Raw genomic sequence first — 26,051 nt, 5'->3', positions numbered from 1 at the left:
GGGCATCAATTAACATTCCCACTTTTGAATGAAGAATTATAGTGGTCCCCCCAGCACCCCTCAACAGTTTAATTAATATTTAGTTCTGGAAAGCTGAAAAGCTCCTACCCCATCAGCCCCATGATACCATCTCAATCTTCTGCTAGGGTAGCAGGTGATGTTAATATGGCTTTTTGGAATTTCAACATGTTTTCAGGAGCTGAATAGGACATTTTGTTATACAGTAGACCAGACTGACAAATGTTAGACACTGTTGCAAAAGAAAACTAAAAGAAATGTTGAAATGATTATTTCAGCAAAATTAAATATCTCAATTTATATTTCTCTCAGTAATGTTGTGGTGGTCCATGAAATCTATTAAATGTATTTACTCTATAATTTTATTTTAATCTGTCTGAGCTTTGTGTGTAGAAAATAAATTGAGATCCATCTTATCAGTTAGTACAATTGTTATTTTCTTTTTTAGAACATCTTACATTTTTCATTGTGAAAGTACTATAAAAAATCAACTAAAAATACATGTTCATTATTGAATTTTAACAGACTTCTATAGCAAATTTCAAAACCACTTTATAAGAGAGATCTTTAACTTTTATGGTATCCTTACAGAGTCATCAAAATATCTCTAGGGTTGAAAAATGTCCTTAAAAATCAATCATTAATTATGTTATTTTTAGGAAAATATATAAAACAAATGTTAGAAATTATGTCAAGCTTGTTGCTTGAGTCTCTTGTAGAAGTTATTAGGTTTTTTTCAGTATAAATAATGTATAAATAATGCTTCTCACATACAGTATGTCCAAAAATCTTTTCAAAATGCACCACAGTGAACTATCTGAGTCTTTCATTTTTTACCCTTCTGTGTTGTTTAAGACATTTATGCAGCCCATTCTTAAAAGTAATCCTAGTAATTCAAAACTGAAGTAAGCAATCGGTTTATATTTTTAATGTCTTTGTATAACTGTGTTATATGTAATATGAATACTAACAAAGTAAAATTATACGTCAGCAGTCACTGTGCTGCTGGTGACCTACAGGAAAGATGAGGGCTAAAATTTTCCAAAGCATTTACATATTTATTATATAAGGAAGTTGACAGATGAAACACTGAAATATACTCTCTGTGGTTTAGTTAAATTTGCATTCATGACATATAAATACAAAAAAATACAATGTACACTATGCAACTTGGAAAAATACGACAGACAAAATGTGAATATGTTAACTAACTTGCTTTTTTAGACATTTACACAATTTCCCAAGTGTCATCCCTAACGGGAAGCAATGGACAAAATCTGCTATGTTTTAACTAGTTAATGCTTTAAATTTATGATTTACACACCTTACATATTTTTAAGAATTAATCTGGAGATTTAGTGGACTAACAAGTTAAAAACTGAAAGTTGGTTTCTGTGATATTTTAGATGTTGGTTTTAGTGAAGTTAATAATTGGTGGTTCAGTTATTCTTTGTTAAATTAAACATGTTAATTTATATTTACATTTATCGTTTAAGGTGGTTGGATGACTCAAATAAGCAGCCGAGAAAAACGCCAAATCAGGAAAGAGCGTTTAAAACACAGAGGTGGGCAATTTCATTTGCATTTTAATTTTAAAATTAATTTCTGTTACATTCAACACACATTCTGCCATTTGTACTATAGGTCATTTGCCCACAAGATGTGCACCAGCTAAACATAATAGGCCTCCTTCTGCTATACCAGTTTCTACAACCAGGGAAATAATGAAGATTATTTGTGCTAAATTGAAACGTAATCCAACGTGTTAGCTACATTGCAAATCCCATGCTCATGTACTGTATATTGTGCATTTATCCCAACTGTTGATGCGCCTTGCCTTTTATGCTCATTGGACATTTGATTACATTCAGTTTTGGCATGATTAATGTGTGGTCTTGAATTGAAACACAGTACACTTGGAAAACCTGCTAAGCGAAATGCGGTACGTCTGCTTTGCTTTTAGTTATTACACGTGATTTATGGACATGCATTAAAAGGCAATACGCTTTTGTATTGCATTTGAAACTAACATAAAATTGGGCACAATGTGTGAAAAATACAAGCAATTTTTAGCACATCTCAGGTCACAAAAATACATATGTTACATATATTAAATATGAATTATATATAAATATGAGTTTTGTAGTGGTTTTAGAAATTTTGCGTGTTTTTTTAGTGGCTTCTAGTACCACTTTATTACACTTCTGTGTAATATGATAATTCAAGTAAAGCACCAGTTATGATTATTTCAACAAATTTTTGTTTTCTGAATATAGCCTGCAAATGCATAATTTGAAGCTAAGCCAAACAATTCTGCTGCCACGAAGAAATGTGCCATGTTTGAGCTTTACATACTCTATAGACCACTGTGGCGTTCGTGCCAGTAGGTGGCAGCAGGAAGCCCCATTATTCTGTATGGCCCCAACTATGCATTTTTGTAGACGGACCACTATGATGTTACTTGGGCCTTTAAGAATAAATTGAAACTATGAAATCCAAGAACGTCTGGGGCCACCAGTGAAATCTCTAAGAGAACAGTCCTGTGAGTTTCAAATGGCATTCCTGACCTTGAAAGTGGCTTATTTAACACTAACCTCTAATTTGTTACTATTTGTTCTAAACGTTGGTTATTTACACAAAGCAAGCAGAAATGTATTTCATAATTCGTCAGAGTGAATCTTCCTTTTAGAAATAATTTAGGGAAATTTCTTAGCATACGTAACAGGCCTGTTCATATTCAGTCCTAGGGGGCTGCAGTGGCTGTAGTTTTTTGTTCAGCCCATTTGTTTAATTAGAAGCCAATCCTTGCTGATAACAATGCCTATTTAATTTTATTTCTCATTAGGATATTAATGTTGCCATTCTAATATGGTAGATTTTTTTTTTGTCTGAGGATATCAACCACATGATTTGTGGGACCAGAGCAGATCAGTATTCTCAGTTCTACACTTTTTCCCTTACATTTTCAATTTTTTCATTAAAATAGATACTTCATGATTAACAAATGGACGTGAAATGGGACTAAGTTAGACTGTGGTCTCCTGGCACTCTTGTCGTTTTTATTGCTCATTGTTAATTGGCAGTTGGATAACAAACAACAGACAATAAAAACAGTGAGTGACACAAAAAGTAAAGGTGCTTTAGCAATATTTGGCTTCTAATTAAGAAATTGGGATGTAACAAATACCTGTAGCAGCTGAGGTCATCTAGGACCAGACCTGAAAAACAGCTATACAGAAGGTAAAAACAGCATTCTCAGACCTGTTTAATGTAATTCAGATCTTACTCAAGAACACATTCACATTTACACTTACACTGAGTTTGCAATGAATCTGACATGCACGTCTTTTGGGGATGTGTGAGAAAATCAGGTGTACCTGGTGCAAAAATAAATGAGAATTTGCAGACTACACACATTCAATTGCTACAAGCCTGAATCTAACTTAGCACAGTGAATGATCTTTAGTACAATTCAGAGAATAAAAGACTGAACTGGGATTTTTCCTCAGCATCTGTGAGAAAGTAAAACTTAAAGTAAATTCCTGAGGTGTTTTAAGTTCATCTTGGAAATACAGAAATTGGACCAGCCACTTATTGAAAGATTATTTCCAGAGAAAGCCAGCAGTAACAGTATGCAGTAACATATGGACATATATGGTCTTTTACAGATCTGTAGCAAGAAGCTAATATAATGACCACTGCTAGCATGTTATAGGATTCAACAGGTGTTTTATGATAATTTCTGCAGAGAATGATCCAAAGATTATCTTACTTAATATTTAACAATAATCATTAAGCAATTCATTATGTTAATGCAATATTGATTCAATCAATGCTAGGGAAACCAACTACAAAAAAATTAAACAAGTGATATTGCTTATTGCTGTGGAGTACACATTCATAAACAATGGAAAGTAATAAGTACACAATATAGTAAAATCAAAGGTTGGAGAGAAGTATAGTGATTAGTACTTCTGACTCATAGCTCTGAATTCTCGTCCAGTTTCTGCAAGTGTAGTTTGCATATTCTACCATTGTCAGTCAATCATTGTGTAACCTGCTTTGTCCTGAACAGGATCACAGAGGGTGCTGGTGCCTAGCCCAGCCAGCATAGGATGCAAGGCAGGAACAAATCCAGGAGAGTGCGCCAGTCCATGGCAGGACGAGTACACACACACACACCCCAATCACACACTAGGGCCAATTTAGTTATCGGTAATCTACCTAACTTGCATGTTTTGTTTTGTTTTGCAATTAGAGCACCAGTTAGGAAACCCACACAGACACAGGGAGACCATGCACACTCTGTGCAGGGAGGACACAGGATGCGAACCCTGGTCTCCTTACTGCAAGGCAGCAGTGTTACCACTACCGTGCCGTCCTTCTACCATTGTCCATATGGATTTTCTCTCTGTATTTCTGTTTACTTCTGCCTTAAAAAATGTGCATGTTAGGTTCAATGTCAGCTTGAAACTGGCTTCATAACAGTAAATATAAGTGTTTCCACTGCACTCTAAATAAAAACATGTAATATATTATACATATTATTTTGTATGAACTGTTCCAATTAAATTAACAAAGTGTATTTCTTTAATTAGAAATACATTTACTTAATTCATTTTCATGTATTTTTGCTACTGCATTTACTAAGGTGTGTTTTTTTCTTCCAAACTTAGCATTAGGTTTATAACATGATGTCTTTGATCACAGAGCCTTCCCTGTTAATGAGCAATGAGACATGCAAAGAAATGTTCTAACCTTTAAGCATCAAGGAATATCAAGAATAGCTGTGTGTTAGTTCTTTAACTTTGAATTCTTTTTTTATAGACATAGTGAGTGGTTTAGTGTAGACATGGAGATGATTTGCAGCTATTTCTGTACAAAGCACTGTGATAGTGTTTCATGTCAACACTGCAAATGACCTGTGTAATTTATCCACATTACACATGACATACAGTTAGCATGATTTTTCCAACATATTAAAAAAACAACAACTTTTTCAGCCTTTATGTTCAATCTAAACATCTTAATCTTGGCCTCTCAATAAATCCAATTTAACTGAGTCTGCTACACTTGCTAACATACATTTCACAATTTTTTCTCTAAATTTTATTTTTAAGAGTTTTAAAAGTAGTTTTATTTAAACTTTTTACAAAAAGATCATTAAAACTGTCAATTAGACTTTTATTCTTTGAATTACAGTTTTATTTGACATTTTTACTTCTTTCAGATATCTACAAAAACAGAGGCTCGGCGATACCAACTCTCAATAAATCTGTCCAGGTTGATGCTGATGCTAACAAACAAAGATGTGACTGCTGCACGTCATCACAAGGTTTGGAATGTCTGGGATTTAGACATGCCTTAAAAGCATGGTTTATCTTATATTTTTAATGAATAAAGCTATGTACAAAACACTTCAGACATTTGAAAGTCCTGTTGATTCTTTCAGTCTTATGTTTAGTCCAAGGACACTAATTTAAAACAAGACAATGTCCATGCAATGTGTCAAGTCTTAATATTGGATCTGTTAATGTATTACCAGTCCGTCCATTATCAAATTTGCTTAATTCAGATTACTGACGTGGGCCATATAACGTAATAGTATATAACGAGAAATTTATGAAATCAAATATTCATGTTAATGAATTTAACAAAACACTGTTAAACTTGAAAATGAGGTAAGAAAACTTTCTTCAAGATCACATCTTCTGCCCTTTCAGTAAAGTGATCCCACCTAAAGCCCTTCTAAGACATTGCATTTTTTATAGGCCTGGGGTGCTCTTCGTTCTGTCGTGGAATAACAACAATCTGGTGCAAACTTGATTTGAGAGTATCTTCTTTACTGTCTACTTTATAAAATGCATACATTTTCTCATTGTGTTTAATTTTAATGTTATTTTTGTGATAGTAACAGGGTAGGACTAGCAGATGAAAACATTAACCAAAAACAAATTTGATCAAAACCAGAAAGACAAAATGATTGTGCATCAGAACTCAATAAATTCATTAAAAATCAAAGTCACAAATAGCTAGAAGTCTGCAAAACCATAGATTCAAAAGAATCCCTAAGTATTTATTTATATTCTTCCATGAGGTGGAAAGTTGGCAGGAAAGGACAATGGGAGAAGGACTGGGACATTAAAATGAAACCTAAACACTAGTAAAAGTCATCACCAAATGTTATTACAATTTTACTCGATTGCTTAGACACATTTTTTGAAAATAAGCTCTATTTCCCAAAACTCTAAACACAATTTCATCACTGCAAACTCAACTCCCAAACTTCAAACTTCCAGGTCAAAACCAAACTCTCTACTCAAAACCATATAATTTTAAATCAAAAACAAACTTTGCCTTCAGACATCACACAAAAGCCCTCAAAACACATACAATACAACATAGCCTTACATCATGCTGAGATAAATTCAAAACACTACTGTAAAAACCTGTTACTGCAATGAGAAATGTTACTTATGTCCCCACTTCCTCTTTACATAATAAACACTATATAAACAGCAAATATATAAATTTTCTAAAAAAAAAAAATGTCCTTTACAGTTTTTCTCGATCACTTACACACTATTACCAAACTTATTAACTAAAAATCCCAAACCATACTGCCATCTTCCAAAATACAAACTGATTTCCTGAAACTATAAACACTATTCCCCTATGTTGACACATGATTCAGATTAATTTCAGAATTTGTGCAAAATTCTATACACAAATTCCTTCATGTATCATTGTCTTCAGTATGTGCACATTTACAAAGCAATGGCTTCAATATCATTAACTCAGGTCAGCACAGCTGAAATACATTTAGCACACAGTTGTCCAATTGCAAACACTACAAGTCAAAATTGTTCACACACATCAGTCATAGCTTTAAGATAGATATATAAAATGGCCACTTTTGGGTCAGTTCATTTGTTTTGGATTAATGGACGAACCAACAGAAGAATAAAGAGAAAGAGGAAGAAGACACAGGAGGGAAGGTGGAAGACCCTAGGTTTAGTGCATCTGGACTGTACTATCATAAGATATCTCAATTTAAATCTTTAGTACACCACTGCTGGGGATTTGTTTTGTTTGGATGTGCTCTGTCTCTTGACATGTCAGAGGACTGGGACTTTGTAAAGTGTGGTCTAGCCTCACTTGGGGAGGCAAAATGGGTGAGGGAGGGGTTGAAAGAGAACAAATTACATCTTATTTATCTTTTCTACCCCAACAACTATAAGTGCCAACATTATAATAAGCTCCATAGCCAACATACTCAGGAACAATATTAAATTAAGGTTAAGCTATCATACAGTATGAAACAACATACTACTTTTACTTAAGTTTACAAAATGTCCTCAGAGGTTCAGAAGCAGTGTGCCTCTGACCAGACAGTGAACTTTATGAGCTGGAATGTCAAAGGTCTCAATCACGATTTAAAAAGGAAAAAAGTATTTTTCACCTAACAGGTCTAAATGCTAAGATAGTATTTTTACAGGAGACTCACTTAATAAGTAAGGGCCAGTTTTGGTTTCAAAGAGATTGGATTGGCAAAATCTTTCATTCCAGATATATAAAGAAAACTTTAAATAAAAAGATTGTGATGATTAATATACAAAACAATCTCATTTGTAGTATCAGAACTAGTATCTGATCCTGAAGGGTGATTTTCATGGTGATGAGTAATTTATTTTATTTAAAGTAATATTGATAAATATGTATGCACCTAATGTGGATGATAGAGATTTCATCCAAAATGTATTTGCATCTATTCCTAATGTGAACACTTATAAAATTATAATGGCCAGAGACTTTAATTGTCTTTTTAATCTAGACATACCTACAGTGGTGTGAAAAACTATTTGCCCCCTTCCTGATTTCTTATTCTTTTGCATGTTTGTCACACAAAATGTTTCTGATCATCAAACACATTTAACCATTAGTCAGATATAACACAAGTAAACACAAAATGCAGATTTTAAATGATGGTTTTTATTATTTAGGGAGAAAAAAAAATCCAAACCTACATGGCCCTGTGTGAAAAAGTAATTGCCCCTGAACCTAATAACTGGTTGGGCCACCCTTAGCAGCAATAACTGCAATCAAGCGTTTGCAATAACTTGCAATGAGTCTTTTACAGCGCTCTGGAGGAATTTTGGCCTACTCCTCTTTGCAGAATTGTTGTAATTCAGCTTTATTTGAGGGTTTTCTAGCATGAACCGCCTTTTTAAGGTCATGCCATAGCATCTCATTTGGATTCAGGTCAGGACTTTGACTAGGCCACTCCAAAGTTTTCATTTTGTTTTTCTTCAGCTATTCAGAGGTGGCTTTGCTGGTGTGTTTTGGGCCATTGTCCTGTTGCAGCACCCAAGATCGCTTCAGCTTGAGTTGACGAACAGATGGCTGGACGTTCTCCTTCAGGATTTTTTGGTAGACAGTAGAATTCATGGTTCCATCTATCACAGCAAGCCTTCCAGGTCCTGAAGCAGCAAAACAACCCCAGACCATCACACTACCACCACCATATTTTACTGTTGGTATGATGTTCTTTTTCTGAAATGCTGTGTTCCTTTTACACCAGATGTAACGGGACATTTGCCTTCCAAAAAGTTCAACTTTTGTCTCATCAGTCCACAAGGTATTTTCCCAAAAGTCTTGGCAATCATTGAGATGTTTCTTGAGACGAGCCCTAATGTTCTTTTTGCTTGCAGGCCGTTTTTGCCCAGTCTCTTTCTTATGGTGGAGTCGTGAACACTGACCTTAATTGAGGCAAGTGAGGCCTGCAGTTCTTTAGACGTTGTCCTGGGTCTTTTGTGACCTCTCGGATGAGTCGTCTCTGCGCTCTTGGGGTAATTTTGGTCGGCCGGCCACTCCTGGGAAGGTTCACCACTGTTCCATGTTTTGGCATTTGTGGATAATGGCTCTCACTGTGGTTCGCTGGAGTCCCAAAGCTTTAGAAATGGCTTTATAACCTTTACCAGACTGATAGATCTCAATTACTTCTGTTCTCATTTGTTCCTGAATTTCTTTGGATCTTGGCATGATGTCTAGCTTTTGAGGTGCTTTTGGTCTACTTCTCTGTGTCAGGCAGCTCCTATTTAAGTGATTTCTTGATTGAAACAGGTGTGGCAGTAATCAGGCCTGGGGTTGGCTATGGAAATTGAACTCAGGTGTGATACACCACAGTTGGGTTATTTTTTAACAAGGGGGCAATTACTTTTTCACACAGGGCCATGTAGGTTTGGATTTTTTCTCCTAAATAATAAAACCATCATTTAAAAACTGCATTTTGTGTTTACTTGTGTTATATTTGACTAATGGTTAAATGTGTTTGATGATCAGAAACATTTTGTGTGACAAACATGTAAAAGAATAAGAAATCAGGAAGGGGGCAAATAGTTTTTCACACCACTGTAGATAGGTCTTCAACTACAATGGCGATAACATCTAACACTGCAAAAATAATCACACAGTTTGTAATAGATCATCTTATCAGATCAGTGGAGTTTCTTTTTCTCACTAAAACATTGCAGTTACTCAAGAATTAATTATTTTTTATTGATAATAATTTATTGGCCACTATCACATGTTTCAAGTACGATGCTATTGTTATCTCTGATCATGTCCCTCTGATCATGGAGCTTAAATCACATTGCCCTACGCACTCATCTCGTAGCTGACATCTTAACCCCCTGTCATTTTCGATGAGTGCAAATTGATTATCTTTTAGAGACAAATGCATCCTCAGAGGTCTCTGGAGAAATACTATGAGAAACTCTAAAGGCATTTTTAAGAGGACAGATGATTTCATATCTTTCCCATAAAAATAAATTGCACACCAAGAAGGCATAAGGCCTAATCCATGAAATTACCAGAATAGATCAAGAATATGACAGGTCTCCAAATGAGGCACTCAATGTAGGAAGCACATTAAGACAGAGGAGCTCTTATCTGTTGCACCTTTACATGATAATCACCTTTTCCTACTCCTTTAAAACTACACAGTATTTAATGTTTGGAAAACAGATTAAAATACTTAGAGATTTGTATATAGATAATGTTTTTGTATCTTATGAACAATTATGCTTCAAATTTAACTTCTCATCAACACAATTTTTCCACTACTTTCAAATCATAAACTTCACTAAAAGGAACCTGCCCAATTTTCCTCACCTCCCGCCCATTTCTATTCCAGAGGCAATATTGATCAGTCTTGAAGACTCAGACAGCATCTCAACAATATATAAAAACATTTTATAGTCTCTTCCTTTGAAAGATCCTGGGGTACGTTGGGGAAAGGATCTTTCACTTAGCATGTCTGAAAAGGAATTGAAGGCAGCTGTGCATAGATACACTCTAGCTCCGTATGCACAATGCATTCAATCATTTCATTATCGAGCACATGTATCTCGTTTAAAATTACTCAAAATGTATCCTGGGCAAGATTCAACACGTGAACGTTGCAATTTACCTCCAGCCTCACTGAGCCACATGTTTTGGGAGTGTATCAAATTAACATTATCTTGGACAAAAATCTTAGAATGCCTATCAGACAGCCTTGGTGTCACGATCACTCCTAACCCATTAACAGCTGTGTTTGGTGCACTCCCAGATGGGCTCAAAGTGAAGGAGGACAAATTGATTGTAATTACGTATACCACACTAATAGCACGTAGACTTAATCTTGCTCAATTGGAAGAATCCCAGCCCACCTGCCATAAGTCAATGGGTAACTGATGTTGTATACTATTTGATACTGGATAAAATTAAATTGTTACTCTTTTCAAAGCTTTTTTCAAATATGGGAAGATCTAATTAATCAGGTCTTGCCATAAGCATTTATAGCGGGGTAAAAGGACAATCTCCTTTCTTTGTTGTTTTTAAAGATTTGTTCATGTTGTAGTCACTCCTATCCTTCTCTTGGGTGGAGGTTGAATTATGGTTTGTTAACTTTGATATGATTGTATGAAGTGTTGTTTTCTTCGGATAAACTCAATACAATTAAAAAAAAAGTGACACAAAATGAATTTTCTAAATTGCTGCCAATAGCTTTTGTGTTTCACATCCAGCCATAGCTCGCAAGGTTGCCCTGAAGGTTGAAGTTAAATTGCTATGCTACAGTATATCCAATAGGATTATTTACAAATTACAAAATCTATAATTTTATAAATTACAAACAGCAGCAATATACTAACCATACTTTTTTTTACCAAAAAGGTCCCAAAGATTTAGGCCTAAGTTTAATATAAAGAACCTAGACAAAAGACCAACATTAATAAAAGGTCCAAAGTAATATATTGAAGGTAAAGAGTAAGAGACACGTTGCAAAAATACATATGCAAAGAATAGACAAAAACACTTTAAAAGAGAGTTGTTTTGCTTTTATTTAGCCAAAAAATCTTCCGGTGGGGTAAGTAAATTTACAGGACAAGATGTCTTAAAGTAAAGTGAATACATTTAAAGTAATCGTGAATACATTTTTTTGATAAGTCAATAATTCTTACAATAAGGAAAACAAGATTTAATACCATGATGTAAGTATTTTTCACTTGCTTAGATTTAATTTTTTGCAGTGTGCAGGGAATGAAAGAAAGGGAAATTCTTTTAAATGAATTATTTAAGGAAAAACAAAATTAACAAAGGGAAAACATATACAAAAGGTCAAACTCTCTCAAAAGCAAGAGGAAAGTAAACCCAAAAGTAATTGGAAAGAGAAAATCCACAGAAACATACTGACCTGAATAAGCTAGAGCTGGTGTTTCCAAAATTTTTTCCCCTGAGAGCTACTTTTACAAAATGAAAATGTTCGAGAGCTACTCATGTTTTATAACGTTTATTCTCATAGCTTATTTCAACCCAAACAAACTGAATAAGCTTGTTTTGCCTGAACATTTACAAAATGTTGGTGTCCACAACTCACATTTTGCATTAAAACATCACAAAAAATATTTAGTTCACCTGCAAGTGCATTTTGTATGTCTGTGTGCATTTTCTAGTGTATCTCACACTATTGAATTAAAACATAAATGCTGTCAAAACAAAACAATGCAATTACAGATACACAGATATTACTTATTCATTTGTCATTTTGTTACATGTTACTGCTTCACTTCACAAGAGTATTCACATGTCCAGTTGCATGTGTGATGTGTTTTTTAGTTAGTGAGATGACTAGCACTGCATGGAGTCAACAAGAGAGGTGTATGGTGGAGTGTAGCCACTTAGGTTCACTCTTATGGAGTCATTTAAATGTTCATCTGTCAGTCTTGTTCTGAACTTTGATTTCATGACATTCATGTCAGAAAAGGCAGACTTACAGAGGTATGTAGACCCAAACAAGGCAGACATTTTCAGAGCTGCTTGGTGAAGATTCTTATAGTTATCTGGCTCTACTAAGCTCCAGAAATCCTGAGAATGATGTTGAGACTTTAACTGCACATTATTTTGAACGTTTACTAATATGTAATATATAAAATCCATTGTCTGTCTCTGTATGTCTTTCACGAGAGAACTACTCAACGGATTTATATTGTTTTTTTTTATAATTTGCTGGAACATTTTGGATGATTTTACGACTTCTGTCATTTTGCTATGTATCATAGTTCGCTTGTGGTACCAATTTATTTTCACGAATCTGAGAAACACGCAGCGGGTTGAGGGGAGGGGCCTTCCACACCCACTCGCCAGCTTCAGGACCTGTTCCTTAGCTCCGCTTAGCTCAGGGGTTCTCAAACTCGGTCCTGGGGGCCCACTGTGCCTGCAGGTTTTTGTTCTAACCAGCCTCTGTTTTTAATTGGACTCCTGTGCTAATTAAATGAACTGTTTTTTCCCAGATTCCCTGTTTTGGGAACAATATACAAATTAGAAAACTAAGTTTGGTAAAAAAAAAAAAGTATTAAAATGTACTAAGCAGTTATATGTATTTTTCTTTTTAACAGTATTTTCATCTTGATTGTCATTCTACTTTTCCAGGTGTTCTAATTGTTTAATTAATCGTTATTTCCTACATTGTGGGGCTGACACTAAAGTAGTTGCAGCCTTTCACGACTGAGTGTTGTTTGCTTGGGTTTCTGCGCTGCTTGTTTTTAATTGTCATTATTAAGATTCAATGAAGGCAGCAAACTGCACAGAGAAAGGGCGAAATATAATAAAAAGAGAGTTAAGCATTTAAATCCACAGCAAAAACAGAAATATTTATAAGAAATGTTTCTTATAAATGTAAAAATCATGCTGCTGTGCTTTTCTGAATGTAGAATAAAAGATAAATAAAACCAGCTAATTTAAATGAGATCAGTGCTATCGGGTGTTGTCACTGATTAGGAATCTGGTTGGAACAAAAACCTGCAGCCACAGTGGGCCCCCAGGACCGAGTTTGAGAACCCCTGGCTTAGCTAGTGAACGAGAGAACAACTGAATTCAACTTTGTTTGATATTTAAAATAAAATTTTACTTAGGTCTTGATGAGTTTGAGTCCGGATATTCTCTTAAGTGTATGCCACATTGAAAAGATAGATTGCAGTTCAGATTGTGGATCGTGATTTTGTGTTAAAAGGATCGTGATATGATTTCGTGGAAAGATCGCCCACCCCTAATTTGACTAATCAATTTTTTAAATTTATGTAGGATTCATTAACTATTTGGCAGACTACTTGGAAAGGGGTTGCGAGCTACCAGTAGCTCTACAGGGACAAGTGTTGGAGACCCCTGAGCTTGAACAAAAGAAAGAACCACTGACACAGAGAAAAACTCTGTTAGCCAGGGGCCTGTGCGGCCTTTAAATATGGGCTGTAACGGCAGCCCTGTTAGCCACACAGCTTCAGCATATGGAGGTTCTAGGTTCGACATTAAGATGTAAACAAGAACTGACATAAAAAAACACTAAATTAACATCATGATTAGATCACAAAATCTTTAAAAACAACTAATATAGATAAGAAGTTCAATTAAAATCAATTGAAAAAAATCATTAACAGCAAAAATTAAACAATTTACAAACCATGAGAAAGAGATGTGAGGTGAGGAGGGATTTCAGTACTGGAGTGATGAGTTACGTTCTTTATTATTTTAACTCTATTTATTTTAAATTTATTTTATTTTATTTTGTATTCTCCCTGTGTCATTTTAGTCTTGTTTTTTTTTTTTTGTTAATAACACTTCAATATGCATTTTTCCATTTGCCTCCTAGGTATTATTATAGTAGCTGCTAAAAATGTTACCATCACCATGTATATAGAGTGACAGGTAAATATAGACTTTAATCAATAAAACTGAACATGTATCCCTGACACATAGAAAGTAGATTGTTGAAGGAAACACATTTTGCAGTCATATAGAAGTACTGTGCAGGAACTTGGCTGTGCCTAGGAAATGGAATGTCTAAACCTTCACAAAAAGGTGGAGAGAAATTGGGTTGGTTGTGGACAAACAAGTTTGACAGCAACCAGTTTGGCAAAGCTTGTTGCCACAATTCAGTGACACACAGTAAATAATTCCAAGACAGCTCATATGCATTGATGAATTAATGTCAGTGTTAATGAATTTTGTATAGTTTATACTTGCCATATTTTGAGATAAATTACATCTTATCATAAAAGTGAGTGTTACATAAAAGCAAAAAAAAAATGATGGTTTTCCAACATACAGTGTCTTGTTTAATTTAATAATATGAATATTTTACTCCATTGCAATATTTCATTGTTGGTTATACAAGTCAAATACAGCTAACTTAATATCATTCTGCACAGGTATGACCTACAGCTAAGTCCATCCCACTTAAAAAAGTAGTATACATTTCAATTCCTTTATTATAACACTTAAACAAGCATTGCTTTTGAAGAAACAACAGTTTAAAAATACATTTATTATTATCTATTTTAGGTCTTTTTCATTGCAAAAATCATCTGTTTTAAATGTCTTTTACATTGATTTTTTTCAACAATTTAGAAACTGACCTTCATAATTGTCTAAATGACTAAAATGGGAAAATAAATATTTTGTTTAAATTAATCCAGAGGAGCCAGGTTAGAAAAACCTTTACATGTATGAAATTATATACAGTACATAATAACTGCTCAAAAAAATTAAAGGAACACTTTGAAAACACATCAGATCTCAATGGGAAAAAATCATGCTGGATATCTATACTAATATGGACTGGGTAATGTGTTAGGAACGAAAGGATGCCACAGCGTTCGACATAAATGAAAATTATCAACCTACAGAGGGCTGAATTCAAAGGACAGTCCATTTTGCTGAAATTTCATTGCGGCAACTCAAAATCGTACTCAGTAGTTTGTATGGCCCCAACTTGCTTGTATTCCTTCCTGACAACATCTGCATGCTTCTGAGACAACAAACGGATGGTGTCCTGGGGGATCTCCTCCCAGATCTGGACCAGGGTATCACTGTGCTCATGAACTGTCTGAGGTGCAACCTAATGGCATTGGATAGACTAAAACATAATGCCCCAGAGATATTCTATTGGATTTAGGTCAGGCGAGCATGGAGGCCAGTCAATAGTATCAATTCCTTCATCCTCCAGGAACTGCCTGCATTGTCATGCACCAGGAGGAACCCAGGACCCACTGCACCAATATAGAGTCTGACAATGGGTCCAAGGATTTCATCCCAATACCTAATGGCAGTAAAGGTGCCATTGTCTAGCTTGTAGAGGTCTGTGCACCCCTCCATGGATATTTCTCACCACCAAACCGGTCATGCTGAATGATTTTACAGGCAGCATAATGTTCTCCATAGCTTCTCCAGACACATGTGCCCAGGGTGAACCTGCTCTCATCTGTGAAAAGCAAAGGGCACCAGTGGTGGACCTGCCAATTCTGGTATTATATGCCAAATGCCATTTGAGCTCCACGGAGCCGGGCAGTGAGCACAGGGCCCACTAGGCCCTCAGACCACCCACATGAAGTCTGTTTCTGATTGTTTGGTCAGTGACATTCACACCAGTGGCCTGCTGGAGGCCATTTTGTAGGGCTCTGGCAGTGCTTATCCAGTTTCTCCTTGCCCAAAGGAGCAGATACCAGTCCTGCTGATGGGATAAGGACCTTCTACTGCCCTGTCCAGCTCTCCTAGAGTAACTGCCTGTCTCCTGTAATCTTCTCCATGCCTTTGAGACTGTACTGGGAGACAGCAAAACTTCTGGCAATGGCACATATTGATGTACCATCCTGGAGAAGTTGGACTACCTGTGCAACCTCTGTAGGGTCCAGGTATCGCCTCATGCTACCAATAGTGACACTGACCCTAGTCAAATGCAAAACTAGTGAAAAAAAAAGAGACAGAAAAGATGAGGAGGTAAAAATGTCAGTGGCCTCCACCTGTTAAAACATTCCTGTTTTGGGGTTGTCTCATTGTCACCCCTCTAGTGTACCTGTTGTAAATTTCATTAACAAAAAAGTAGCTGAAACTGATAAACAACCCCCTCTGCTGCTTAACTGACCAGATAAATATCCTAAAGGTTTCATTGACTCGATGCTATACTCTGTTTAATAAGTGTTCCTTTAATTTTTTTGAGCAATATATAAACAATATATTGTGGAGCACCAGACCATGTATAGCCGCCCTATCCCCAACACAGACAGGCAGGACAAATTGTCACACAGCATACCTTTATTTATGCACTTTCTTCGCTCCCCACAAGACCACAATGTCCACAAGACAAAGGACAGTCTTTTCCTTCTGTCTTTCTTTCTTCTCTCCACCTCCAATCCTCTCCCAGCAAGCTTTGTCCACTTCCTCCCAACTGTGGCTTCCCGAATGGAGTGAGGCGGCTCCTTTTATTCTACTCCTGGGAGTGCTCCAGGTGGCTCATCAGTATTACCTGGAATCCCATGTGTGGTGAAAGTCTATTGTAGGGCTCTGCAGCTCCCCCCAGTGGCCTCCAAGGAGCCCAACAGGACTGTGCCAAACTCCAAGTCCCAGCTTGTCCTGTGGTAAACCGTGATACCACAGCCACCTAGAAGGGCAGCTCTTTAGAGTCCAAGGGGAGGTAGTGCCTTGGAGATGCTCTCTCCCCGGTCCTTCCATCCAGCTGGTGTTCCAGCTGTCCAGGCAACCTGTCATTATATATATATATATATATATATATATATATATATATATATATATATATATATATATATATATACAGTATATATACAGTGTATATATATATATATATATATATATATATAGATATCATTACACCCTCACTATATATATAATTTACAACATACTGTATATATTTATAACCAAATTCCATCCCTTTTGCAAACTTTGCTGACATAGAGAAATACAGAGACATTAATGGACTACTAAGACCTAATTTAGAGTTAATATTATCAAAGCTCAGTATGTACATAATATATGTTTTGACAATGTAAGGAATGTTATGGTTTGCTTTAAGGAACATGGAGTGTAAACTACACCGCTATGGAGCCAGTGACCTTTGGGACAGTACCTGATATTTCCTTATTGTCAGGTAATATACAGGTTATTTTTTTCCTGATATCTTACCATTGAAATACTTTCTTATAACAGGGAGCTACACTATAGTGTTTCTGAGAATTCTGTTTGAGTAAAAAAGTACTAACATTATGTATTATTTTATGTTTAATCATTGAAAGATGCTAAAGTAAAGGATCATTTTGAATTGTGAGCTAAAGTTTTATTTAGATATTAAACATTAGATAGATAGATAGATAGATAGATAGATAGATAGATAGATAGATAGATAGATAGATACCTTATTAATCCCAAGGGGAAATTCACACATTTAAATTTATTTAATAAGAAATATGTAGTAGAAAATTGCTATTGCCAAACTTAACAGTAACTTAAAAAATAATTCTTGTGAAAACATTGTGACTTCTTCTTGTGATAAATAGGTCTGATTTAAGGAGACATTAAGGCATTCCAGGCTTAGCAGATGTCACACAGCAGTTTATCTGTAATTATAAGCTTAGAGTTGAAATAATAGGAAGCTTGAAAAATAAAATTATTATGTGAAGAATGTTTTACAATTGTGAGGTTGTTGGGTAAAGTTTTGAATCCTTTGACTTTTTTTGGATTTCTACTTGAATGACTCCATAAATGTGATCTTATCATAATCTAATTCATCATAATAAAGGGAGCCTGATTAAACAAATATCACAGACAATATTGTCATATCTTTATTGAACATACTCTATTTAAATATTCAATGTTAATGGGAAAGTTTTGTCAGTTCACAGACATAGTAGCTGCTGGTAGCCACTTTATCTTGCATATACACTGATCATGTTTTAATGAGCTGATGTTTTTAATAATAATGATAGTTCTTTACTATACTCTTATTTCAGTGTTTCAGAGCTATACAGCTTTTATATAAAGGTTGTTACTTTAAACCTTACTAAGATGAATGTCCTGAGTAAAAATTATATTATTTTTAAAAATTTCATTTTAATTTTTTTTTTTTTATTATTCAGAAGATTTATTTACGTTCGACCAAAATTCTGACTGGAGTCCCCCTACTGAAGAGTGGGGTCATTTCACAGGAGAAATCCTCATGTTGGGAAGTAAAACTGGAGAGAAACAGGCAAGTTGTTTATTTTAACAAACTTTTATGGAAGGCTAACTAACATACACTGAATTAAAATGTATATTTAAAAAGTGAATATCAAGTTGGGTTGTAATAAAAGGCACTTTGTGCTGGATTAAGTAAATGACATGTAAAAATGGTTTTTCTATGGAATAATAAATATCATGAGTTAATTTATCTACATATTGCCTCATTGATTTTCTAATTTGAATTTGCATAGTCATTCTGATTACATATCTTGCAAGTTTAGAATATTTGTAATGAATGGAGGATGACATGGTGTTACAGAGATAAACACAGCTGCCTCAATTTCCATTCACCTGAATTTGATTCCTGCCACAGCAGCTGTCTGTGAGATTTTATATTCTATCCAATTTGTGGGTACTTCAGCTTCCTTCAAAGCAACTCTACCTATTTTTCGCACGTGGGTTTTCTCTGAATACTTGAGGCATTTTCTATTATGACTAATTTGGACTTACAGTATAAGTTATGGTGAGGATGTGTATGAGTGTGTGTTACAATGGACTGGTGTATATTGTGACATCACTGGCAACTCAGTCGTAGTGGTCTGTGACTCAGCCTGGCAAAACCAAACAGGATTGATTTAGTCTTAAGTCATGGGGAGGTGCTTATGTGGGTATGAGAACTGACAGCCAATTAGCACTCAGCTGAAAGTACAATGTATACACTGCAGACAGAAGAAAAGGAGAAGCTTCAAATTACAAAGCAGAAGAGTGTTTGTTATAACACAATAGAATGGAAAAAGGCAGAAACTGCAACTGAACACACTATACCTGGAAAACATTCATACAGCCACCGGTGATCTCAGCCAGCGTTTTAATTAGCTGTCAAAATGCGTCAGGCTTGACATATTTTTGAAATTTTTGAGACGAGACTTTGTGCCAACAAATCTAACTACACCCAGGGCCGGAAATAAAAGACAAAGAGTAGATGACAAAGACAGCTGCTGTACAGGCTTTTAAATGTTCGGAACACAGCGCAAGATGCAGATCACGTGGCACGGCAGCAGCAAGCCAGCAGCTGATCGAGCAAAGAGGAGAAAAAAAAACCATTTGTTTCCCATTGTATCACCATTTAAGAGGGAGTTTTGGAGGAGCAACCGCATTTCCTTGGGGTGTGTTCAGCCCCCCTCATTACAACGTGAGCGGCAGAGACGCAAATGGCATGTAGCGCGGGCAAGGGAGGTTGGCGAGCGAAGCGAGCAGGGGGTAACCCCCTACCATACTATATATGGATGAAAATCTAATTATATTAACATAACATGAAACAATACAAGTATAAACTGTTCATCATTATTTTATCTCAAATAAAGTATTTCCTTCTTGCATAAGTTAGTGATACCATAGTGCAGTCATAAGCCTTTCTTCAGCGCTGATTTATTCTGTTATACATTTTGTGTGAAGCTGGTATACTCTTCACATTGATTACACAATGGACTACTTTTTTCAAAACATGCAATGTTGAAGACAGATGTCTTAGAAATCATCCCAATAGAACAATAAGTTTGTGATTTTGCTTGTGCATGTGCTAATTAATCCCGGGTATTTCAGGTTAAAACTTTGTTCCTGCTGCTGCAGGAAAATGTTCAGGATCCCCTACAAAAATGTGCCAGGATTTTTAATAAGGTCTTGCATTCTGCAATGCTGGAGTCCTCTGTTTGGTGTGCAGTGTAATACAGGATTAAGGAGGAAATACTGGATGCAATAAATACAAGGATTAGGTCTGTAATAATTAATGCACCTTTGTTTTAGATGGCACAATGGTCGTGTAATTGGTGCTTCTCCCTCACAGCCCATGCAGCCTGCTTATGTTTCATCTGAGTAGTTTGATTTTTTCTCACATACCAAAGACATGCATGTTAGCATAGCCTGATTAGTAGCTTTGTACTGGCCTTCTTTAAGCATATCTGTGTGCTCAAGTGTGCCCTGGGTTGAACTAGAATCCCATTCTGGGTAGGCTTCTGCCTTGTACGTGAGGCTTCTGGAATAGGCTCTAGTCTCACTGCAACCATTCAATGAAGAAAGAATGTTTAGAAGATGGATACATATATATTTTAGAAGATAAATGACAGAATTATAATGAATGTTTTATAACACAGTATTAAACAGGATCTGTCATCTGAAAGAAAACACACTGTAAAGAGTTTGGAAGGATGTTCTTAGATTAAATCATCTAGGTTGATTATAGACAGTTCTAACCAAGGTAAGAATGCAGTTTAATTTTAGATAAATGAGAATTTTGCACGCTACAGTACTGTAAAACTAATTACGTATGTGATTTATTTTTCACAAACACTTGATCTAGGAGTGGCACCGTGATACAGTGGTTAGCAAGAAACCTGTACACATGAGACAATGACAATGCGATTTTTGTTTAAAATTAGACAAAAAAATATTTTGACTTGACCAGTTTTGTGACTGTGGTAATAATAATAAAAATGAAAATGCTGCCTATGGAATAAAATGAAGAAATCTTAATTTAACACATTCATCTGACTGAAATGTTATATGATGAGAGTGATATTGTGGTTATAATGGCCTTGAGTTTTGGCATCCTGGTATGCAGGTCTATTTGTATGTGTTTTCCTGATTGTTTATGCTTTTATCATCACTCTGGTAACACCATGTTATAATCTGTTTTTGGATGTTCACCACCATTTTGAAACAATGTTGAAACAATACCCGTTGCCATAATGTTTTTGTTTGCTCTCCTCATTGCCAGTCACATAACATGATGTTTCATCTTATAAAATAGTCAGCACGCCAGTGCAAAAAATCCTAGCTCTTTAAAAAACTTTTTACATTTTTTTCTAGTGATACAAGGGTATGACATTAGATTAGGGATTATATTTTTTGATTTTAAATTTGGGATCACCATTTTGGTTTTGATGTTTGGTTTCTGACATTTGTTGTTCAGAATACTGAATGTTCTTTTTAGTTTGCCTGTTCTCCTGCTTCACTCCCGATGATTTTTTTCTTTATTTTAATTATCTAGAAAGTCTGAAACAGTGGTGCTTTAGAGTTTGGGTTCAAATTCTGGTCCTAGTCCAGTGTCTGTGAAGAATTCACAGGTTCTCTCCATGTCTGCATGTGTTTTCATACATCAGCTTTCATTTCTCATCTCTAAAAGTATACAGTACATTAAGATAGTGAACAACTCTAAATTAACTCTAATATGAGTAAATGTGGGTGTGTGCACGTTTGTTCTAAGATGGACTAGTGCCCTGTCCTATGTTGTTTTCTGCCTTATAATCAGTACTGGGGGCGGCACGGTGGCGCAGTGGTAGCGCTGCTGCCTCGCAGTTAGGAGACCTGGGTTCGCTTCCCAGGTCCTCCCTGCGTGGAGTTTGCATGTTCTCCCCGTGTCTGCGTGGGTTTCCTCCGGGCGCTCCGGTTTCCTCCCACAATCCAAAGACATGCAGGTTAGGTGGATTTGCGATTCTAAATTGGCCCTAGTGTGTTCTTGGTGTGTGGGTGTGTTTGTGTGTGTCCTGTGGTGGGTTGGCACCCTGCCCAGGATTGGTTCCTGCCTTGTGTCCTGTGTTGGCTGGGATTGATATTCGGATTCAGTGGGTTAGAAAATGGATGGATGGATGGATAATCAGTACTGCTTGAAAAGACATTGGCCCCCAGTGATTATGAAATACATAAAGAAGGTTTGATAATGTATATTCACCTTAACAAATGGATGTGTCTTCTGTGTGTTTGTCTGTGTGTCTGTCTGATTGTTATGTCTTTGTCATTCCAGGTGGCCCATCACAAACATTAACACTGCTTTTACGAATCCCTTACCACAAGTTATATAATAGTGATATATGCATTGCATGGTGCACTGCAGATGTTAATGCTGAGGTCCACATTGATTATTTAGATTTCAACCCATCTTAGAAGTGTTGCACAATTAGTATGTATATAAATGGTGAATGAACTCAGCATACCTGAAAAACATTCATACTGGAAAACATGAACCACCCGTGCTGTCAGGCAGCGCGCTAATTAGCTGTCAAAATGTGACAAGCTTGACATGCTTTGGATATTTGAAACTGTGCTGAGAAGTTGTGACGGAGCTATGTAATCTATCATTTCCTGTGACTCTTTGTTGTATAATCTGATGTCCTCAAGACCAGGCAATAGTGTGTTTATGTTTGACATGATCTTTTACTCAATATCATGTAGTGTGCTGCCAGCCTTAGTGGGAAAGGTGGGTTAACAAAATTGAGGAATGGATATTACATTTGACAGTTTAGTTTGCTTCAGCATAGATCAGTTCAAGTGAATTGTTTTATTGTATAGCTCTCTTCACTAAATTACATTTAGGCACATACTACACATTGTGTATCCTCTTCTTTTCATGATTACTAATTTAATATCTCATGATAATTATTATTAGTTTTGTTTACAACAAAAAATGAAATATGTTCAAAAAATTAAATCCACTAACAGGGCTTATGATATTGACTGCTGCATATTATACAAACACCTAAGTACAGAGAGTGGATATTATATACTGTATATGGATGAAAACTGAATCCCCTATCAAATGGCATATAACAGAGACATGTGCATTGCAAACTTTAATGCTGAGGTCTATGTTGATTACTTGGATTTCAGCCCATCATTGATGGATTAGTCAGTTAGTATGTATAATAATATCATAAGACTAAAATGTTTTTAGAAATGTACTGGTATATTATGTTGAGTAATTACAGTAAATGTGTTTGATTTTCAAAAAATATTTGTATATGGCACATTTTCATATTTGTAGTTTTTAGTAGGGTTTTGAATAATTCAAACTAAAGTATCTCTAATTTAACATAAGAAAGTGTCTGCAGAATGACGCTACCAGTAAATAAGTTGTGGAGTTTGTGATTACCTAACAGATATTCTTAAACCCTGAAGCACCACTATGTCATATTAACTTATTGCCAGTTAAATAACTCAGTGTTCTGAATAAAAGAAAATGAAGTGAGCATGAGTAATATGGTTAATGTAGGTAAAAGAAAACACTTTTTTGCATTGACTAAAATGAATGTAGTTTTAATTATTTTTGTTTGGAATAAATTTAATGCAGATGGCATTGTTAAAATACAATGGATTCAGAATGTATTCAGACACCTCCACTTTTTCACATTTTGTTAAGCTGCAGCCTTGAGCGAAAATCATTTACATTTATATTTTCCCACACTAACCTACACTACTTACCCAAGAATGAAAAAGTGAAAACAAGATTTTTGACTTTTTTTGCAAATTTATTAAAAATAAAAAAAAATCCACTATATAACTAAAAATCCAATATGTTTTAGTTTAAGGATTATTGATAAATCACAGCGGTGCACAACCAGATGAGCACAGAGCAAAGCTATGTACTGAAGACAGCCTCCAGGGAAAAGACACTGCTTGCAGAAGAGACCCTCTGAGATTCACTTCTGCTCTCTCCCATCCTGGTGGTTCCCTTGCCTCAGCAGCCTTTTACTAACCGGGCAGCAGAGTTGTAACAAGTCCTACACTCTTCTGTCTCTCTTCTAAGTTATTCGGGAAATGTGTGATGTGTCTAACCACAATCTATGTTAAAAACATAATCTCAGAAACAGAAGTGTTTTTTCAAGTAATTGCCTGAGTTGGCTCAAAAACTTGCATATTGCAGTCTTTTTAGTTAGCGAATAAAAGGTGTCATTTTGCTTGACTTCTCACTACATTCAAAATGGCTAACACGGTACAACACCCTAGTACTACTGAAATAATTTTAGAAATGTATCCATAAGTTTTTCAGCCATCATCAGGTTTGAGCTGTAACATATTTAAATTATCTTGCTTTTGTCTCCGCAGATTCAAATACAAAGAAGAGAAAAAAAAAGAAAATGAGAAAAGCCTCCTGACCTTCTTCTGTACACAAGTAAAATCAGATAATGCAGTTGCAACATTAGCTGCAGTGGCTCAGATTTAGAAAGAACCATACTGAATTTTGCTCTGTTTCAGATGCAGAATGCTGTTATCCCTGTAATGGAACGAATGAGTGAACTAGGGAAAATACAATAGTTGGTGCAATGGTAACACATCACCTATTACCTCCAGAAATCCAGTTGGATTTTGTTTACTTTTAAAGCAGTTTGAAAGAGGCAGAAACGTTTCACTTTGTTGTGTTCAGTACTGTTTGCCAGAGGTGATATGTTGTGTACTGTATGTGATTATGAAGCCTAGTGAATGCTAAATTGACGTGTTGCTGGTGGATACTAGATATGCTTAGTGAGTGCCATAGTGAAAACAAAATGTTGAAATTACTTTTTTCAGAATTTGCATTGATTATGACTGCTTCTTGTTTTAAAACGAAAAGAAATGTTTTGATCTTTTTCCAAGATGGTTAAATTACAAATAATAGTTGTCAATATTTTCTTATCTCTTTTATACTGTTGCACTTAATTCTTAATGTAATATTTTTTATATTTATAAACTGTATTTATAGCAGTTTAACATTGAAGAGTTAAGGTCATATTACAAAAGAGCATTTTCTTCTCCAGAGGAGAGGTGGTCCATTGAAATTAGTTAATTCTGATCCTCCTAGACTTCTTTTTACTACAGTCTGAACAAATAACTACTTTGATGCATAAAATTACATTGGGACAATGATTTTCTCACATGTATGAGAAATGTGTGCTTGTCAGCATTGTGTATTTTGAAATATAATGACTTTAAAGGGTCAATGTTCCAAATTGCAGTACATCCTAAGTCAGTAATCTCATTTGATTACTCAGAAAAAAATTATTTAAAATTAGTTGTAATAATTATACATTTTAACACCCTTTATTAAGGTTACATTTATACATATGAAAGCTGCTCACACTCATTGTCTATATACCGTGTTTTCTTGACTTTTCTTCCAGGTACTCCAGTTTTCCCCCAGGTCAGATTAATTGTGAAGTCTAAATTAAGTCTAAATAAAATCTGTGGAGTGGTTATAAAGTGAGTTTTAAAGAATTCACCCTAAGTATATGTATAGTTATACAATATACCTCCACAAGCTTACTTCAGGATCCCAGTTATTTGGAGAGCTTAACTGGCTCCCTTTCTGTACATTTCACTATCAAAATAGACATTATCTTCTGTGTCAGCAAAGCCACTAGTTGGTGCTGCACTTGCCACCAATGGGACTTTTCCAAGTTAGCTCTATCAATTGTACAGTACGTACCATGGCCCAACCCTGTTATGATTCTAAATGTAGTAATGGCAAATGAATGCAAAACATATTAAAAGACAACTTTTTTATGGACGGCTTTCAATTTTTCATTGGTGTTGTGTATTTATCCACCTTAATACAAGGATATGTATGTGCCTGTGAGTCTGTCTGGTTGCTTTATCTCTATTATTGCAAAAGATGGAACATCACAAACATTTTTAATAATAAATTGCATTGCATTTTTTCATTTCAATAGATTGCACATCAC

At 35.5% G+C, this 26,051-nt stretch overlaps 1 protein-coding gene across 2 annotated transcripts in view; it reads left to right on the top strand.

Annotated features, from left to right (window-relative positions):
• Positions 1-25,682, top strand: part of LOC120525678 — a 37,420-nt gene extending 11,738 nt beyond the window's left edge. Inside the window, exons 4-8 of one of the 2 annotated variants that reach the window (XM_039748178.1) lie at positions 1,515-1,583; positions 5,249-5,353; positions 17,420-17,494; positions 18,480-18,589; positions 24,439-25,682. In XM_039748178.1, the coding sequence (XP_039604112.1) occupies positions 1,515-1,583; positions 5,249-5,353; positions 17,420-17,494; positions 18,480-18,589; positions 24,439-24,474 (395 nt within the window). In that variant the 3' untranslated portion in view covers positions 24,475-25,682. The remainder of the gene's footprint in view (positions 1-1,514; positions 1,584-5,248; positions 5,354-17,419; positions 17,495-18,479; positions 18,590-24,438) is intronic. The other variant, XM_039748180.1, reaches the window with a different exon arrangement.
• The last annotated feature ends 369 nt before the right edge of the window (positions 25,683-26,051 follow it).

This window comes from Polypterus senegalus, chromosome 3, assembly GCF_016835505.1.
Source record: "Polypterus senegalus isolate Bchr_013 chromosome 3, ASM1683550v1, whole genome shotgun sequence".
Lineage (NCBI taxonomy): Eukaryota > Metazoa > Chordata > Cladistia > Polypteriformes > Polypteridae > Polypterus > Polypterus senegalus.
The sequence above is the reverse complement of the archived record's forward strand: the minus strand, read 5'-3'. Positions and strand labels throughout refer to the sequence as shown.